The sequence below is a fragment of the Nicotiana tabacum genome, chromosome 7, assembly GCF_000715075.1.
Source record: "Nicotiana tabacum cultivar K326 chromosome 7, ASM71507v2, whole genome shotgun sequence".
Taxonomy (NCBI): domain Eukaryota; kingdom Viridiplantae; phylum Streptophyta; class Magnoliopsida; order Solanales; family Solanaceae; genus Nicotiana; species Nicotiana tabacum.
Window position 1 is genome coordinate 28357457 of NC_134086.1, and position 20609 is coordinate 28378065.

General features: G+C 37.1%; 1 protein-coding gene and 1 non-coding gene across 2 annotated transcripts; one reads left to right on the forward strand and one right to left on the reverse strand.

The window, feature by feature from the left end:
* Positions 1-8784: 8784 nt before the first annotated feature.
* LOC142162524 (small nucleolar RNA R71) lies at positions 8785-8891 on the reverse strand. Its single transcript, XR_012693774.1, has one exon. It is a non-coding gene; the product is annotated as a small nucleolar RNA R71 (small nucleolar RNA).
* A 1155-nt stretch (positions 8892-10046) lies between these two features.
* Positions 10047-10727, forward strand: LOC142162032 (uncharacterized). Its single transcript, XM_075218334.1, has one exon. The coding sequence runs from the start codon at positions 10047-10049 to the stop codon at positions 10725-10727; it is 681 nt and encodes a 226-aa protein (XP_075074435.1).
* Positions 10728-20609: the final 9882 nt, after the last annotated feature.

Below are 20609 nucleotides of genomic sequence, written 5' to 3' on the forward strand. Positions count from 1 at the left end.
AACTTTAATACTTATTCTTCAGAAAATATTTACTAGAAAATGACTAATATTTCAAAAACTATTTTCCGAAGAATATTTTTCATCATTCCAAATATACCTCCGAAAAAAAAAAAACAAATTGATTATCACAAAAAGGTTTGTTGAGTCATCCTCCATAATTGTCCCCTTAAAATACCTTTTACTTGACCCCATATTAGAACATTCCATACTGGTTGCTTAATTCCAAAACCGCAGTAAAGCACTTTCATCAGTCCAATTTCTTGGCTGGAGCCACAAAACTTCTTAATTAATATATTTATATTACAGAGGACACTGAATCAATAATCCATTCAGTAACTTTAGTTTAATTAATATATAAAAAAAAGCAGTTTGGTGCACTAAGTTTAATACCGGTATGCGCGGGGTCCACGTAAGTGCCAGACCACAAGCGTATATTATACGCAGTCTTCTCTGCATTTCTACAAGAGCCTGTTTCCACAGCTCGAACCCGTGACCTCTTGGTCTCAAGTGCACAATACACGTTCAAGAACATTTTTGAACAACAATTTTCCTTTGACTGAAGTTTTATTCTCTTCATAGACCCATTAAGTGTTACAATCAAGGAAGGTAAAAAGAAAACGAATTGCAAATTTTACGCTAACAATAATTCTTTTTCATTTGATATATTATAATATCTTACCGAAGTTGGCCTCAAAGATTGGATAAAGGACAAAGTTCTTGTACTGGAACAGAAGTAGATGACATCAAGATAGTCGGTCTAAAGAGGAATTTTATCCGTCACTTCTTCCCCTTTATGAATTATTTTTAGTGATCTATTCTATCAATTAAAAAAAATTCCCAAAAAAGTACTCTATTACTCATCATGAATTAAAGTAGGAATTAATTCATTGTCCCTACTAGTCTAGACTAGATTCATACTGCATAGAATCTGTTAATAAGGAAGCGCTTCCTATACTGAGTTTAATTTTTCACTCATAGGAATTTGTTGAGTTAAGCTTAAAATTGATTTTGATGATTAACAAACGATTGTCTAAGAACCAGGTCTCTTGAAGATATTTGAACTAACATATATATAGGGTTGCAGATCTGACAAGCAGATATTGAAAGAACCAATTAAGTTCCTGAAGTACGTTGATCAAAAGCTGAAAATATGATTCCACGAGGGCTTTGTTACTTGGACTACAAGCGTGTTATCAGAGCATCATTAAAAAAAATAAATGTATAAGTTAGAGATATTTAAGAAAACTAATTCCTTATGAAGAAGTTGGACGACTTACTCCTATAAAAAGCGCTCTATTGCTATTGTTGAAGACTACTGCTATTTCGTACGTACACAACAATTAATCTTTGGCAAATAGCAATTATTGCAAGAAGGTGCTTTATAAGATTCAAATTGTTCAACATAAAAACATTATTTAGACGGTGAAGCTGTTTAGTTCTTGAGTTGTTAATCTCTAATCGTAACCTATTCTGCTTTCTAGAAGTATTTTTATAAATAAACAATTTTTAATTTTTTGTTTACCTTTTGAGACTAGAGTTTACCTATACTATATTAAAAGCACGAAGGCCCTTAGCAAAATATCATTCGCCTTTTTTACCCCTTATAAATAGATTTTATACTAGACAAAACAGTCATTAACTATTTTCCTAAGAATTAGGATTTTAAAATTAATTAAAGTTTGCCTTTTAAATCTAAATAAATACATACTTACGTTAGAAAAATACATCAATAAAAACCTAATAGTGAACATAACATGAGTTAGCGGCTAAGTTTACCCACAATTCTACTACGTATCAAATTGTCAATTGTCTTTGATTCTGGAAGGTTTGATTCTCATATCTAGCTAGATTGTGAAATTTGACGCTTATATAATTCTGAAATTTTGCTTTGTATGTCTATTTCCTTTACTGTATTTTCTTAATAATTTGATGGTGCTTTATATGCAATTTTTGTTTCCATGCTTCCGAAAATTAACTTTGAACTATGTGGGGTATTAAGAGAAAGAAAGTGTTCTTCAAGGAAATATATATATTTATCCAGCAAACTCCAATTAGCAGAGTAGAAGCCATAAGTATTTCTAGCAGTGATATTTGATGCTCCTGACATTTTGAAATTTTGCTTTGTATGTCTATTTTCTTTATATTTTGATGGTGTTTTATGTGAAGTTTTTGTTTCATGCTTGACAACTTAGGGAATTAACTTTGAACTATGTGTGGTGTTAAGAGAAAAAAATTATTCTTTAAGGATGTATGTATATTTATCCAGCAAACTCTAATTAGCAAAATAGAAGCTATAAGTATTTTTACTAGAATAGAAGTTATAATGAGTGTGGATTATTAAATGTCCTCTGCTGAAAACCAAATTTCTGCTTTATAAGGTTTTGGGCATATTAAACCTTGAGTTTTGGAAAAAAATATTTTTTTTCCACTTGTGAATTATTGCCGTTCACTTTTAATTCAGAAAGAAAATTGTAATTGGTGTTGCTTTAATGTTAGGAATATGCACTGTTCTGCATAGATCTTGAAAATTTCTATATTCATCGATTATATTCATTTAATTTTCATTATAGTCTAAGAAGAAATTATTAGAAGCTCTTTGTTGCATGTAATTTATGTATGAGTTATATCGGACTTTGTGTTTGCTTATTTCGTTTTTGACTTGAATAATTGTCTTCTATTTTTTTCTGAACCTCACCTCAAATTCACAAAATAATATCGTCAAGTATATCTATGAATTGTAGTCTTCTGATTATATGATATTATTTCATTACCAAACAACGATTCTTTCCTTATTATTTTTGTTATTATGAAGATGCGGTTGAAGCAAAATAATTTTACCAACAATGACTTTCTTTTTGATTTTTGTGTTATGAAGGTGTGGTCGAAGCAAATAATTTTTTTTAACTGTAACAGAGAAAAGGTATCTGCAGATTTTTCTTTATTCCTAATACACTTCTCTTTCTGAAAGTTCTTCATATATATTTTATATTCTACGTTTTTATGTGGGACTTAATGCTATTACAGTTTTGGTGGACGTATATGGTTGAATTTGATTGTTATATTTTTTTCTCAACTGGAGAAATTATAATTTTCACATAATAAGTATTAGAAGTATTTTTTTTATGGTTGTGAGGAAGAAATTCTTATCAGATATGAACTGGTTGAACCAAACTGTTAATGATTATCAGCAATGGGTTGAATAAAAAAAAGGCCCTTTGAGAGAAAGTGAAGGACAAAACTAGAGAGTTTTATGCTCCTAGAACAATATTACGCTGTTCTTGATACTTGTGAATTCACATTAGTTGCTCAAGCTTTAAAAAATTGCTTCTAAGTGTATTTTTCTCAAAAGTGCTTCTCAAAAAAGTGCTTTTGGAGAGAAACAATTTTTTTCTTCTTCTCTAAAACTGCTTCTGCTTCTCCTCAAAAACATTTTTTTTCCTTCCAAAAGCTTGACCAAACACCTCAATTTTTGGCAAAAAAAAGCACTTTTGGCCAAAAAGAAGCTTGGCCAAACAGGCTATTAGATTCTATGGATTCAATTTTCAAGGTTATTAACATTGATCAATTTTCAAGGTTATTAACATTGAACCCATGCTATTTGTCAAGTTATGTGTTCATATTAAAAATACTATTATTTATTTTCTTCAAGATATTTCTTCATGTTGTCATATTTGTGGTACTCTTCGTATTAAAGATATTGATCTTTTAAAATTGTGCAAGCTTGTGACATTCAAATTTGACTTTTTAAGTCGGGTTCTAACAAAAATGTAAAGGCCATAAAAGAAAATTACTCTTTCGATTAATGTGAATACAAGTCCGTCTTGAATCTCTTGACTTCCAAAGCAAATAAACTCATATATAAAAACTACAATAAGGCATTCACAGACTTATATGTAGTTAGATACCTCCTTTTATTGAGTTTGGTAATATCTTCAACGTTCATCATTTCCAGAAAGTATATGTTTTAAATCTTTATTTTTACCGCAAACATATTTAAATATTATTTCCATAATTTTTTAAAAATATTTGTGTTTATTGATTTGGTGTACACGCGCAAAACGCGTACCTTAAAACTAGTAGTCTTAAAAGGGGTAGCTAGCTACAATTAATTTGATTGTAGAGGTTGGGACTAGAGTTTATAGTTCCTAAGTTATTAAGTTATAAGCTGAAATCGCTCTTTGAAACAACTCAAGTTTTTTAGGCAAATCTTATGAAGGTAGGTCTTGGTTTTTACTCTCTTGAGCAAAGAGTTTTTTCACGTAAAATTGTTATGTCATTTATTTTCACTACTTTGCTTTACAATTTGTGTCTGTTTGGATACGTTAACTCGCGAAAATCGGGTAAAACGCAATTCACCTATCTCTTGTATTTTGGTGCATTTAAAAATAATAGTATCGAACCTGAGATCTCAGGTCAAATATGGAGGGAGTGTGAACATAAGTATAAAACCGGAACCTGCTTCAATTATAGTCAAGGTTTTGTCTTTGCTGCTTTCGGACAGCTCATTTAATTAGTGACTAAATTAAAAAAGGGTAACAGGAACCTGGCTAGCCATACTTGCTTGAGCCATATTCTCACATTGTTCTTTGCTTAAGCTAAGGAAGTATGAAGTTATTGGGATCTAGGCGATATAATCTAATCTTTATTCTTAATTGGTAGTATTAATTAAAATAATGTTAAAAGCAGTAAGCATGCAACATAAAGTGGAAAATTTTGGATGCATTTCTATCCTCAAAAGTGAGCGTGTCTTTTATGGAGGTTGAGAAAAGTGGGGTCGGGAGCCAGGGGTCGGGTAAGATACAATAATAATATTGAAATAATATAATTCGAGACCAGATATTTTTAATATAATTATTTTATATTACAAAATAATAATATAATTGTTTACCCTTAAAACGGATAACGATTAAATTTGTACGCGATTTTAAGGATATGTGAATTGTTTCAATACAAGTAATCAAGAATGTTAGATAAACGAATTAAGGATAAGATAAATAACCAAACAAGTTGTGACGTTGAGTCCGGGCTCGAATTTAAGCTGAACAATAGTTTTGCTTCCGACCGGACACTCGATTCGAAACAAAATATATATGAAGAACTATGATTAAAATAAGAATCTTTCAATAGTTAGAAAGCGGAGAAATAAGGTTGTATTGCCTTGATAAGCGTGTTACCATGTATGTATTGAATAAAAAACTTTCCCTTTATATAGTAGGGGAATTTTACCCCTAGTACAATACTAAAAAAGGTAAAAATCTTCCTTGTACGTCAATTATTGATACGCTACCAACATTGGCGAGATCCACACCGTGATATCCAGTTGGGCGTGGATATCACAGCCCTTTCTTAGTCGTGTGCAACCGTTTCTAGTGCTTTTTGAGGTCTCGGAGTTCGTTCCGAGTTTGGGCGATGTTGTCTTGTCAGGCTCGGTGGCGAGCACCCCTTTCTGGCCTCGACTCAAAGAGTTCTCGGATTCGGTCTCTATCTCATACATTCATACTTCTTACTTCGTTTGACTCACCGGGAACTCGGGGTATGTGCTGACCGGAGTTCACCCGTATACAGATAGTCCCCTCGTTTCTCGGAGAGTAGGTTCGCCAACAAAATGGAAAACGATAGATGAACCTCGGTTCCTTCCTTCGTATGTTACAATCGAGACGACGAATAAGCCGAAACGTCCCATCAGTCATGTCATTCTGACTTTAGACATGTGTCAATCATCGACTGCTCGCCTTCGAATGTGAAACACCGTGCATTGATTAGATTTTCTCCTATAAAAGCTTCGAACTTTTGTACTTCTTCCACTTTCCAATCCTAACTTTTATCTTCGAACTCTCTAGCGGCTATCAACTCCTTCAAATCTTCATCCTTTTACCTTTGATCTTCAAATCTTCATAATTGTTCTTAGGTTTCTACCCCGATTTTTATCCTACCTTCAAACCTTCATACTTTTTCATTCAAACCTTCATACCTGATGGGTATAATTTATTCATATATTTTTATACGTTAAATATTAAAGATTTTAAATAAAACATGAATAAATATATCATATTTTCTAACATACTTCGCAGGAGAAAGAACATATGAAAATCGAAGAAAAGAAGCAAAAAAGTGGGAATTGAGTAGTCAACTGGGAATGAAGAAGCAAATGGACTAAAGCACCATAGTTGCGACGATAACAATGAGGAATCATGAAGGAAATCACATAGTTGCAACTAGAGAACTATAGTTGAAACTATAGCCTTTCTCTGCAAAAGGAAGAAATTGATAAGGCCATAGTTGCAACTACAATTTCTATAGTTGCAACTATGAAGAATACTAGGCAAAAAAGCTCTATAAATAGAGAGTGAATATTGGAAAGAAAAGATAGAGTCTGACAGGAGAGAACTATTCTTTGGTCTCTCTTTTCTTTAGTATTTTCTACTAGTTGTCTTTCTTTTAGACTAATAATATTTCTTCATAAGTTCTTTGTTCCTAAATTAGTTTTTTCTTATTTCATAATGGAGTAATCTTTTTTTGTTGGGATAGTTGATGAATATATATATATATATATATATATATATATATATATATATATATATATATATATATATATATATATATTGTGTTTGGAACTTTCTATTTTTATTTTATATTGTGCTATAACAATAGTTTTTAACTAATCATTGTTATCATTTCTATATATTTTATCTTTAAGTTACTCTTATATTAATTTTGTAATTCTCACAGAGCAAAATTAATACTCTCTCCGTTTCAATTTATGTGAACTTATTTTCTTTTTGGTCCGTGCTAAAAAGAATGACCCCTTTCCTTATTTGGAAACAATTTACCTTTATGCAATGATTTATAGCCACACAAAATATATGTGTCTCATTTTACACCACAAGCTCAAAAGTCTTCTCTCTTTTCTTAAACTCCGTGCCCAGTCAAATGAATTCACATAAATTGAAACGGAGGGAGTATATAATAACTATTGAATAAAATAGTAAAGTGAGAGTAATTATTAGTAACCTATTATTAAAAATCTGTAATCTTGCTTACCTCAATTTTAATTCTCACGGAGGAATTGTAGTCGTAGGAATATTGATTTAGTAAAAATATTCTTACGAAATTTTTACTATCTTTTAGCACAATTCAGACCAGAAGATATTTCGGTTTAACCGTCACTAGTTTTAACTCAATTAATTACATAACCTCACGGAGTGTTATTAGTTGATTAATTCTTGGTGAGATAAGATATAATTGTATTAGCAATAAGCAATTATCCTTTAGAGAAATACATGTAGAAAGTGAGACTTTATTATAATATATTATTAAGTGAATTCAACGATTCCCAACTCTTTTTTAAATTACACATCTTTCGAAGGTTGTTTAATTTTGTTAAGTATTTAACAATTTAATTCCACAAACTTTTCATCAATCTGATTCTCTCAAATAGTAGCTAAAATATTATAAGTCTGTAGAATAGATTTTCCAGTCTCTGTGTGACAATATCATAAACTATACTAGAATTTGACAAAGCATGGGCAAGAAAATCCTATACACATTGGCCTCGTCAAAATTTTGGCGCCGTTGTCGGGGATTGGCATACATCTACTTCAGATTAAATATTTTGTTACTAATTTGAGAATTTATTACTGTTATTTTTGTTTCAGTTAATATTTTCACTAATTAAGTGTTATAACTACTACTGTGATATTAATCCTAATGTAATATTTTTGTTCATAATGGTATTGTAAAAGTTTTTTTTCTCTTTTATATTATTTCTTCCTACTAGTTCCATCATTAACTGTTTTTAGTAAATTATACATGCTGCTATTAGTACTCTCTCCTTTATCATAATAATAGTGTTATAACTACTATTTACAATTTTTATAACATGTAGTTAGTTCTTTCACATTTAATTTTTTTTTACTACTGAAAAATATTCTTATGACCATTCTAACTATATGTACTATCTGAATACTTTTTCCATATATAATAGTATTATAGTATTGTTTCTTGTCATAGTTCACTGTTGCATCGTTTTATTTTTCTTTATAACTATCTTGTTATAAGTTTGAGTAAAATATTATTATTCTCTATAGATAATATAATTATTGTATTATTATTTTTGCTTAGCACCTACTGTTTTTATCATTTTTGTAATTTTTTATACACTTATATTTTTTTCTTATACTTTCTTTACTTAAGAATTTTAAGTAGTTTATGACCCGCTCTTCTACAAAAGAGTTGGTCAGTTACGATCCTGAAATTGAAAGATTTATTTGATTTCGCAGGAAAGAAAAAACATCGTCTTCCCAAGGAGCATCTTGTAAAGAAATGGAAAACCAGGAAGCAGAGGACATTAACCCACTTGGGATCCCACCACTGGTCCATGTAGAGGAGCAATTTGATGAAGTGGCGCCAAGGCCAATAAACAGAATCCTTAGGGATTATGCTAGACCTGATCGCTTCAACTATGAATCTAGTCAGGAAGCCCCAGTGGCATCCAACAACTTTGAAATCAGGACCGGCCTGATTCAGACAATTCAACAATCTTGTATCTTCACTGGTGATACAAGTGAAGACCCACATAGTCATTTAATTAATTTTCTAGAACTTGTAGAAACTGCTAAGTATAATGGAGTACCTCCTGAAGCTATCAAGTTAAGGCTATTTCCTTTTTCTTTAAAAGGAGATGTCAAGACTTGATTGCGAAGTTTGCCTCAAGGGTCCATTACGATATGGGACCATATGACTCAGAAATTTTTAAACAAATATTTTTCCCCTGCTAAAACAACAAAGTTAAGACAAGACATAACTAATTTCTTGCAGACTGACACTGAGTCAGTTTATCAAGCTTGGGAAAGATTAAAAGCAATGTTAAAAAAATGCCCACACCATGACATTCCTGAACATATGCAATTGTACATTTTTTATCACGGGCTAAAACCCTCTGCTAGAAATGTGATAGATGCAGCTGTAGGAGGTTCTGTAATGGGAAAAACCACAGAGGAAGCATTGGCACAATTGAATGAAATTTCTGAGAACGCTATCCAATGGTCATCTGAGCGTGTAATCATTAAAAAGGCTACTACGGTAAATCAGGTTGATGCTTTAAATACACTAACGCAACAGATTATTTCTTTGGCACAAAAGTTTGAATCTTTTCAGGTGAATACACAACAATCAAATCAATCTGAGGCTTGTGACATGTGCGGAGGAAACCACCAGAACCATTAATGTCCAACAACCAATCAAACGGATGAACATGTGAATGGCATCGGTTACAATCCATATCCTTTTGGGAGTCCAATGACATAAAAACATCCAGGATTTCAGTGGAGTAACCCAAATGGTGCAAAAAACTTTCAAAGCTTCCAGAAACAACATGTACAAGGTCCACCGGGATACCAGAGTCAAAATCGTGGGAAACCGAGTTACAAACCTTATCAGCAAGTAAGACCATATCAACAAGCAGGGTCATACCAGCAGAGGCCCCAACAAGCTCATCCAAGTTTTGATGACCTTTTGTATAAGTATATTAAGGTCACTGATGAAAAGATGGAAAACCAAAATTCATCCCTCAAAAATCTGGAAATTCAGTTAAGCCAATTGGCAGCTCTTGTGTCAGAAAAGATTCAGCGTCCCTTACCAAGTAATACAGAGAAAAATCCAAACGAGCACCTTAAGGCCATCACTTTACGGTCAGGTAAGGAACTAGATGAACCTTATACAGACAGACAAGAAAAGAACCAGACAGAACAACATGTAGACAAGGGTAAGAATATTGAAAAACCATCTTAACAATCAAAGGAGAAAGAAATAAAGAATAAGGAAGAAAAAATTTCTGGAAAAATGGCTACCTCACCTGTGACAATTCCTTTTCCACAAAAATGAAACGAGAAAAGCTTGATGGTCAATTTGCAAAATTTTTGGAAATCTTAAAATAGATTCATATTAATATTCCTTTTACTGATGCTTTGTTGTAAATGCCTTCATATGCCAAATATTTAAAAGAAATTTTGTCAAGCAAAAGAAAATTGGAAGAAGTTTCTGTGGTAATGATTACTGAAAAATGCAGTGCTATACTTCAAAATAAGCTACCACAAAAACTTGGTGATCCTGGCAATTTTACCATTCCATTCACTTTGGGATGTGTATATTTTGAAAAGGCACTTTGCGATTCTGGAGCTTCAATAAATTTGATGCCATTTTCTATCTTTAGAAAATTAGATCTTGGTGAAATGAAGGACATAAGTGTTTCTCTTCAATTTTCAGATCAAAGTACTAAAAAACCTAAGGGAATAATTGAAAATGTGCTTGTAAGAGTAGATAAGTTTGTTTTCCCTGTAGATTTTATAGTACTTGAAATGAAAGAATGTCCTGATGAACAGATAATTTTTGGTAGACCATTTCTTGCTACAGGAAGAGTAATCATAGATGTTCATCAAGGACAACTAATCTTGATAGTTGATGAAGAAAGAGTCATTTTTGATATGCAAAAGATACTAAGATTTTCAGGAGATGAGGCATCATCTTCATGCTTTTCTATTGACATAATTAATGACCTTGCAGATGAATTCAAAAATGATCAATTAATTTCAGACTCAATGGAAAGATGTTTGACCAAATCAGGCACCACACAAGATGATGATCCCACAATTAAGAGAGAAGCTAAAATACTGGAAAAAGATTATGAGGATAAGGAGATGCAATCAGAAGATGTTCAACCAAAAAATTGAACTCAAAGTTCTTCCATCTCATTTAAAATATGTTTATCTTGAGCAAGAATTATTTCCAGCAACTATTTCATCTTCTTTGACTGCAGAACAAGAAAAAAGACTTATTCAAGTCTTAAAAGCACACAAAAGAGCTTTAGGGTGGACTATAGAGGATATCAAAGGGATTAGTCCAGCAATTTGTACGCATAGAATCCTCATGGAAGATAGCTACAAGCCAATAATCCAACTCCAAAGGAGATTGAATCCTGCAATGCTTGAAGTGGTGAAAAAAGAGATTATCAAGCTTCTAGCAGCAGGTATTATTTACCCAATTTCAGATAGCCTTTGGGTAAGTCCAATTCAGGTAGTACCAAAGAAAGGAGGTATGACAGTTATAAAGAATAAAAATAATGAACTCATACCTACGAGGACTGTTACATGATGGATAGTCTGTATTGATTATAGACGTCTCAATGATGCTACTAGAAAAGATCATTTTCCTTTACCATTTATTGATCAAATGTTAGAAAGAATTGCAGGATATGGTTTTTACTGTTTTCTTGATGGCAATTGAGGGTATAACCAAATACCAATTGCACCCGAAGATCAGGATACAACAACTTTCACATATCCTCATGGAACATATGCATACAGGAGAATGCCATTTGGTATGTGCAATGCCCCTGCTACATTTCAGCATTGCATGTCAGCAATTTTTTCTGACATGACTGAAAAATTTCTTGAAATTTTTATGGATGATTTCACACTCTTTGGCAAAACATTTGAAGATTGTCTTTACCACTTGACTTTAGTTCTTAAGAGATGTGAAGCGAGAAACTTGATTCTGAATTGGGAAAAACATCATTTTATGGTTAAAGAGGGAATTGTTTTAGGACATAAAATCACTGCTAATGGGATAGAAGTTGATAAGTCTAAAATTAATCTTATAGCAGGATTACCCCCTCCCACAACTATTAAAGACATTAGAAGCTTTCTAGGTCATGCAGGTTATTACAGACGGTTCATAAAGGATTTTTCAAAGATTTCAAAACCTCTGACTAACCTCTTGATGAAAGATGTTAAGTTTGATTTTTCAGGTGATTGTATGATAGATTTTGACACCCTAAAGGAGAAATTATCAACTGCCCCTGTAGTTGTGTCCCCTGATTGGAGTCAATCTTTTGAGGTTATGTGTGATGCTAGTGATAAAGCAGTTGGAGCTATTTTAGGCCAAAGAAAGGATAGGATTTTTCGTCCCATTTACTATGTCAGTAGAACACTAAATGAGGCTTAACTGAATTATGCCACAATAGAAAAAGAGTTACTGGCGGTAGTATTTGCATTTGATAAATTTCGTTATTATTTGATAGGAACAAAGGTGACTGTTTTTACTGACCATGCAGCTTTAAAATACCTCTTAGCCAAAAAAGATGCTCGACCTAGATTGTTAAGATGGATTTTACTTCTGAAAGAATTTGACCTTGAGATAAAAGATAAAAAATGAACAGAGAATCAGGTAGCTGACCATTTGTCTAGACTAGAAGACCCTCCCCTTGAGTTCAGTGAGATAAAAGAAGAATTTCCTGATGAACACATTTTTTCAGTTGACTCTATTGTGACTCAACCACCCTGGTTCGCAGATATTGCTAACTACTTGGTTGGAAGATGTACACCCCAAGATCTCTCTTACCAACATAGAAAAAGGCTTATTTTTTATGCTAAGTATTATTTGTGGAATGAACCTTACTTGTTCAAAATTTGTGCAGATAATATCATTAGGAGGTGTGTACCTGAAGAAGAGATGACCAAAATTTTGTATCAATGCCATGATGGAGCAATTAGAGGTCATTATGTGTGACGACCCGACCTGTCGTCTCATGAGTTACCGCTATGTTTCCCCCATTTCTACTTCTTTATTCTTTGTTATCCGTGTTTTATGTGGTCGAGTTGATTTGGTTTGCGTTGGAGTGGAATTTGGTAAGAAATGGGACACTTAGTCTCTTTTAAGAATGGTTAGGTTGGAAAAGTCAACTGGATGTTGACTTATAAGTTAGGGTGCTCGGATGTAAGTTCCGATGGTTCGGTTATCTTCGGGAGGTGATTTGTGACTTAGGAGTATGATCGGAAGTGGTTTTGGAGGTCCAGTGTAGAATTAGGCTTGAATTGGCGAAGTTAGTATTTTGGCAAATTCTGGTTGATAGGTGAGATTTTGATCCGAGGGTCAGAATAGAATTATGAGAGTTGTTGTATCTTCGTTGTGTCATTTGTGATATGTGCGCAAAATTTCAGGTCATTCGGACGAGGTTTGATAGACTTTTTGATCGAATTCGAAATTCGGAAGTTTTGGAATTCTTAGGCTTGAATCCGAGGGTGATTTGATGTTTTGATTTTGGTTTGATAATTCCGAAGGTTGGAACAAGTTTGAATTATGTTATGGGGTGTGTTGGCATATTTGGTCGGGGTCCCATGAGGCTCGGATAAGTTTTGGAAGAGTTTTTGGAAGATTTTTGTCGTTTTGAGCATAAGCATGTAATGATCCAAAGGTCCATTTTTAGTTCTAGAGATTGGAATTTGATTTCGAGACCTCCAAAATTTAAATAATGAATTATAGGAGTGATCTGGAAAGTTTGGTCTAATTTCATCAAGTCGCGATTGGGTTTTTGATATGAAACATGAGTTAATTATTTAACGAGCGAAATGGGTATTGAATTGAGCAAATGAGCTCCAAATTGAGTTCCAATTGAATAACTATGTTCGTATTATTATTTGTGACTCATAGGAACAAATATCATCGAATTCCGGGTTCGTATGATGGAGTTAGAGCCATTTTAATGAAAAAAAAGCTGCTGCAATTGCCTTGGAAAGCTGTTGGATTTTTTTAGCAGCTTGAACAGTGACGCATGAACAGTACCCACATGTGTGAATAGTACCCGCACGTGTGAACAGTACCTCGAAAATTTCTGGGCAGTTAAAGGGGCAGTCCATTTTTTTCCATTTTTTTTCTTAGTTCCAAGCTCGGATTTTGGGCAATTTTAAGCGAAAAATCACGGGAATTCTTGAGGTAAGTCCCTTATGATCATTGTTAGTCAATATTATTGAATTATCATTGAATATTTTGGCTGGATTACGTGTTTTTGAGGTGTAAATCGAGAATTTGGGCCTAGAGATTTGAAAAAAAGATTTGATAGTTTGGAGGCCGAATTGTTGTCGGATTTTGGAAAAATTTGTATGGTTGACTCGTGGTTGGGTGAGGTTTCATATTTCATAATTTTTGTCGAGTTCCGAGATGTGGGCCCCACAGGCGAATTTTGAGTACAATTTCGGATATCTTAATGGAAAATATAGAATTTCATATGGAATTAATTCCTATAATTTTTATTAACTGAATCGAACTATTGTATCGGATTTCGTATTTAGTAGACTTGTATCAGGATTCATTAGTTGCTCATGACTTGTGACACCCTGGTTAGGGCTGTGTCGGGTTTGGATTTTCGCATTTTATCTATACTTTCCGCTACTTGGTATTCTTAAACCATGATTTTACTTTATTTGTGTTAACGTACTATTTTAAAGGACGAATTGGGTTAGACTGGCTGACCTTGTCTTCACGAGTGGCACCATCACGACCAGGTTTGGGATTTGGGTCGTGACAAGTTGGTATCAGAGCCTAGGTTACATAGGTCTCGCGAGTCATGAGCAGGTTTAGTAGAGTCTCGTGGATCGGTACGGAGACGTCTGTATTTATCCTCGAGAGGCTGCAGAACCTTTAGGAAAAACTTCATATTCTTGAAATTATTTTCGTGTGACTTTGTTGATCCGAGAACTAAACTTCTGTATTCTACTCTCTCGCAGATGGTGAGGACTCGTGCTACCAGACAAGGTGGACGACCACCAGTGCCACTAGCTGCGACCACCAGAGGTCGAGGACGCAGTCGTGGTAGGGGAAGGGCAGCGAGAGCAACACCTATTGATCCACCAGCTGCCCCAGCCCAGGATCTGGAACCAGTTGTGCCCATTGTGATTTCGGGTCTTCAGGAGGCTTTGGCACATATCTTATTAGTTTGCACTGGCCTGGCTCAGGCGGTTTCAGCCACTACAGCCGCAACTACTTCATAGTCCAGGGAAGGCACCTAGACTCCTGTTAATCGCGCACCTGAGTAGGTAGTGCAGGGACTTCAGAACCCAGAGGCACCTCCAGCCCAGCCAGTTGCACCATCTCAGGGGTTTATAGTACCAGTTATGCCAGATGATGAGCAGCGTCGACTTGAGAGGTTTGGTAGACTCCAGCCTCCATCATTCAGTGGTGCTGAGGGCGAGGATGCCCAGGGTTTTCTTGACAAGTGTCAGCGGATGCTCCATACAGCAAGGATACTTGAGACTAGTGGTGTATCATTTACCACCTTCCAATTTACTGGGGCTGCCTTCACTTGGTGGTAGGTATATGAGAGGCGTAGGCCGGTTGGTGCAGCGCCCCTTACTTGGCAGGAGTTCTCCACTCTCTTCTTGGTGAAGTATGTACCGCAGTCCCGCAGGGAGAAGTTGCGTAGACAGTTTGAGTGGCTGAAGCAGGGAGATATGACTGTACCGCAGTATGAGGCGAGGTATTCTGAGTTGCCTCGTCATGCCGGGTGGATGGTTCCGACAGATCATGAAAGGATCAAGAGGTTTGTGGATGGCCTTATTTACCATCTCCGTATTTTGATGACTAGAGAGAGAGTATTGGGTATTTCATTTGAGGAGGTGGTAGATATCGCTCGTGAGATTGAGACGGATCGCCGCCAGGATAGAGAGAAGAGGGAGGCTAAAAGGCCTCGAGGTCCGGGCAGTTACAGTGGTGCTCCTTCGAGGGGCCAGTTCCAGCATGGTAGAGGTCATTCTTTCAGGCTTGCTCAGTCGGCCCGTCCAGAGTATCGCAGGGGATCTTCAGGTCATGGTTATCATGGTTCTCAGCAGGGTCAGCCTTCACTAAGCGCCCTCCGAGCTCAGAGTTCATCTCGTGCTCCATCAGTTCAGGGTTCTCCTATGCCGAGTGCATCAGCTAGTCACTCCGGTGAGAGGGGTTCCCTTCAGACTTCTCCAGCACCTGGGAGTTATTTTGAGTGTGGAGAGTTTGGGCATGTGTGGAGGCAATGTCCTCATCGTGTTGCTGGTTCGTCCCAGCAGAGGGGTCAACCTTCAACTTCTGCTCCAGTTACTTCACCACCTGCCCAGCCAGCCAGGGGTGGAGGTCAGGCATCCAGGGGTCGCCCCAGAGGGGGAGGTCAATCAGGCGGTGGCCAGGCTCGTTTCTATGCTATTCTAGGTAGGACAAATGCTATTGCTTCAGATGTTGTCATTACAGGTATTGTTCCAGTCTGCCACAGAGATGCCTCTGTATTATTTGATCCCGGTTCCACCTATTCTTATGTGTCTTCATATTTTGCTCATTATTTGGGTACGCCCCGAGAGTTTCTTTCCTTACCTGTTCATGTATCTACCCCGGTGGGCGATACTGTTGTTGTGGACCGCGTGTACCAGTCATGTGTTGTGACTATTGGGGGTCTGGAGACCCAAGTTGATCTATTTCTATTGAGCATGGTGGACTTTGATGTTATTTTGGGCATGGATTGGTTATCTCCGTGTCATGCTATTCTAGATTGTTATGCTATGCCGGGTGCACTGCGGATAGAGTGGCGTGGTATGACTGATTATGTTCCCAGTAGAGTGATTACTTTCCTGAAAGCCTAGTGTATGGTTGGGAAAGGTTGTCTTTCATATCTAGCATTTGTGAGGGATATTGGAGCTAAGACTCCTAGTATTGATTATGTCCCAGTTGTGCGGGATTTTTCCGATGTATTTCCTGCAGACCTGCCGGGCATGCCACCAGATAGGGAAATTGATTTTAGTATCAACTTGGTGCCGGGCACTCAACCCATTTCTATTCCATCGTATCGTATGGCACCAGCAGAGTTGAAGGAATTAAAAGAGCAGCTTCAGGAACTCCTAGAAAAGGGATTCATTCGGCCTAGTGTGTCACCTTGGGGTGCGCCAGTTTTATTTGTGAATAAGAAGGATGGCACAATGAGAATGTGCATTGATTACAGGCAGTTGAATAAAGTAACAGTGAAGAACAAGTATCCTTTGCCTCGCATTGATGATTTATTTGATTAGCTTCAGGGAGCGAGTGTGTTTTCCAAGATTGACCTTCGTTCAAGCTATCACCAGTTGAAGATCAGGGATTCAGACATTCTTAAGACAACTTTCAGGACCAGATACAGTCATTATGAGTTTCTTGTTATGTCATTTGGGCTAACCAACGCCCCAGCAGTATTCATGCATCTGATGAACAGTGTGTTCCGGCCTTATCTCGATTCATTTGTCGTTGTCTTCATTGATGATATTCTGGTGTATTCGCGTAGTCAGGAGGAGCACGCGGAGCATTTGAGAGTTGTGTTGCAGAGATTGAGAGAGGAGAAGCTTTATGAAAAATTCTCCAAATGTGAGTTCTAGCTCAGTTCAGTGGCTTTCTTGGGGCACATGGTGTCCAATGAGGGTATTCAGGTTGATCCAAAGAAGATAGAGGCGGTTCAGAGTTGGCCTAGACCATCCTCAACCATAGAGATTCGCAACTTTCTTGGTTTAGCGGGCTATTATTGCCGGTTTGTTCAGGAATTTTCATCTATCGCATCGCCCTTGACCAAGTTGACTCAGAAGGGTGCTCCATTTGTATGGTCGGACGAATGCGAGGAGAGCTTTCAGAAGCTCAAGGCATCTTTGACCACAGCTCCAGTATTGGTTTTGCCATTAGCTTCAGGTTCATATACCGTATATTGTGATGCTTCGAGAGTTGGGATTGGTTGTGTATTGATGCATGAGGGTAGAGTTATTGCTTATGCTTCTCGTCAGTTGAAGCCCCATGAGAAGAACTACCCTGTTCACGATTTGGAGTTGGCTGCCATAGTTCATGCATTGAAGATTTGAAGGCACTACTTGTATGGCGTATCTTGTGAGGTATTCACTAATCATCGCAGTCTTCAGCATTTGTTCAAGCAGAAAGATCTTAATTTGAGGCAGCGGAGATGGTTAGAGTTGCTTAAGGATTATGATATTACTATTCTGTATCATTCGGGAAAGGCCAATATAGTGGCCGATGCTCTGAACCGAAAGGCAGTGAGTATGGGGAGTTTGGCATATATTCCAGTTGGGGAGAGACCTCTTGCAGTTGATGTTCAGGCCTTAGCCAATCGGTTCGTGAGATTAGATATTTCGGATCCCAGTCGGGTGTTGGCCTGCGTGGTTTCTCGGTCTTCTTTATATGATCGCATCAGAGAGCACCAGTATGATGATCTGCATTTGCTTGTTCTTAAGGACAAAGTTCAGCATGATGATGCCAGAGAGGTGACAATTGGTGATGATGGAGTGTTGAGGATGCAGGGCCGGATTTGCGTGCCCAATGTGGGTGAGCTTCGGGAGTTGATATTGGAGGAGGCCCATAGCTCGTGGTATTCCATTCATCCAGGTGCCGCGAAGATGTATTAGGATCTTAGACAACATTATTGGTGGTAGAGAATGAAGAAAGATATTGTGGAGTTTGTAGCTCGGTGTCTCAATTGTCAGCAGGTGAAATATGAACATCAGAGACCGGGTGGCTTGCTTCAGCAGATGGTTATTCCTGAGTGGAAGTGGGAGAGGATCACTATGGATTTTGTTGTGGGACTTCCTCGAACTTTGAAGAAGTTCGATGCTATTTGGGTGATTGTAGATAGGCTGACCAAGTCCGCGCACTTCATTCCTATCTGTACTACTTATTCTTCAGAGCGGCTGGTAGAGTTATATATTCGGGAGATTGTTCGGTTGCATGGTGTCCCAGTTTCAATCATATCAGATCGGGGCACTCAGTTTACTTCCCAGTTTTGGAAGTCTGTTTAGCGAGAGTTGGGTACTCAGGTGCAATTGAGCACAACTTTTCACCCTCAGACGGACGGGCAGTCCGAGCGCACTATTCAGATATTGGAGGATATGCTACGCGCCTGTGTTATTGATTTCGGAGGGTTATGGGATCAGTTTCTACCGCTTGCAAAGTTTGCTCATAACAACAGCTACCAGTCGAGTATACAGATGGTCCCATATGAGGCGTTGTACGGGAGGCGGTGTAGATCTCCAGTTGGTTGGTTCGAGCCCGGTGAGGCTAGGCTATTGGGGACAAATTTGGTTCAGGATGCCTTAGATAAAGTGAAGGTAATTCAGGAGAGACTTCGTACAGCGTAGTCGAGGCAGAAGAGTTATGCGGACCGGAAGGTTCGAGATGTGTCCTATATGGTTGGCGAGAAAGTCCTGTTGAAGGTTTCGCCCACGAAGGGTGTTATGAGATTCGGAAAGAAAGGGAAGTTGAGTCCGCGATTCATTGGGCCTTTTGAGGTGCTTCGGAGGATTGTGGAGGTGGCTTATATGCTTGCTTTGCCACCCATCTTGTCGAGTGTGCATCCGGTATTTCATGTTTCTATGCTCTGGAAGTATGTTGGGGACCCGTCTCATGTTTTGGACTTCATCACGGTTCAGATGGATGATGATTTGACCTTTGATGTGGAGCCAGTGGCTATTTTGGGTCGTCAGGTTCGAAAGTTGAGGTCGAAGGATATAGCTTCAGTGAAGGTGCAGTGGAGAGGTCGGCAAGTGGAGGAGGCTACCTGGGAGATCGAGCGGGAGATGCGGAGCATATATCCTCACCTGTTTGAGGCTTCAGGTATGTTTCTTGACTCGCTTGAGGACGAGCGTTTGTTTAAGTTGGGGGGAATGTGATGACCCGGCCCATCGTCTCATGAGTTACCGCTCTATTTCCCCAATTTCTGCTTCTTTATGCTTCGTTATCCATGTTTGATGTGGTCGAGTTGATTTGGTTTGCGTTGGAGTGGAATTTGGTAAGAAATGGGACACTTAGTCTCTTTTAAAAAGGGTTAAGTTAGAAAAGTCAACCAGATGTTGACTTATGCGTTAGAGTGCTCAGATGTGAGTTCTGATGGTTCGATTAGTTTCGGGAGGTGATTTGTGGCTTAGGAGTGTGATCGGAAGTGGTTTTGGAGGTCCAGATGTAGAATTAGGCTTGAATTAGCGAAGTTAGTATTTTGGCAAATTCCGGTTGATAGGTGAGATTTTGATCCGAGGGTCAGAATGGAATTCCGAGAGTTGATGTAGCTTCGTTATGTCATTTATGATATGTGTGCAAAAGTTCAAGTCATTCAGACGAGGTTTGATAGACTTTTTGATCGAATTCAGAATTCAGAAGTTTTGGAATTTTTAGGCTTGAATCTAAGGGTGATTTGATGTTTTGTTGTTGCTTTGAGCATTCTGAAGGTTGGAACAAGTTTGAATTATGTTATGGGGTGTGTTGGCATATTTGGTCGGGGTCGCATGAGGCTCGGATAAGTTTTGGAAGAGTTTTTGGAAGATTTTTGCTGTTTTGAGCATAAGCATGTAATGATCCAAAGGTCCATTTTTAGTTCTAGAGATCGGAATTTGATTTCAAGACCTCCAGAATTTAAATAATGAATTATAGGAGTGATCTGGAAAGTTTGGTTAATTTCATCAAGTCGCTATTGGGTTTTTGACATGAAACATGAGTTAATTGTTTAACGAGCGAAATGGGTATTGAATTGAGTAAATGAGCTCCGAATTGAGTTTCGATTAAAGAACTATGTTCGTATTATTATTTGTGACTCATAGGAACAAGAATCATCGAATTTCGGGTTCGTATGATGGAGTTAGAGCCCTTTTAGTGAAAAGAAAAGCTGCTGCAATTGTCTTGGATAGCTGTTGGATTTTTTTAGCAGCTTGAACAGTGACGCGTGAACAGTACCCACACGCGTAAACAGTACCCTGAAAATTTCTGGGCAGTTACAGGGGCAGTCCATTTTTTCCATTTTTTTT

Coding starts and splice junctions, on each gene's coding strand:
- LOC142162032 (XM_075218334.1), top strand. CDS start 10,047: ATGATTACTGAAAAATGCAGTGCTATACTTCAAAATAAGCTACCACAA.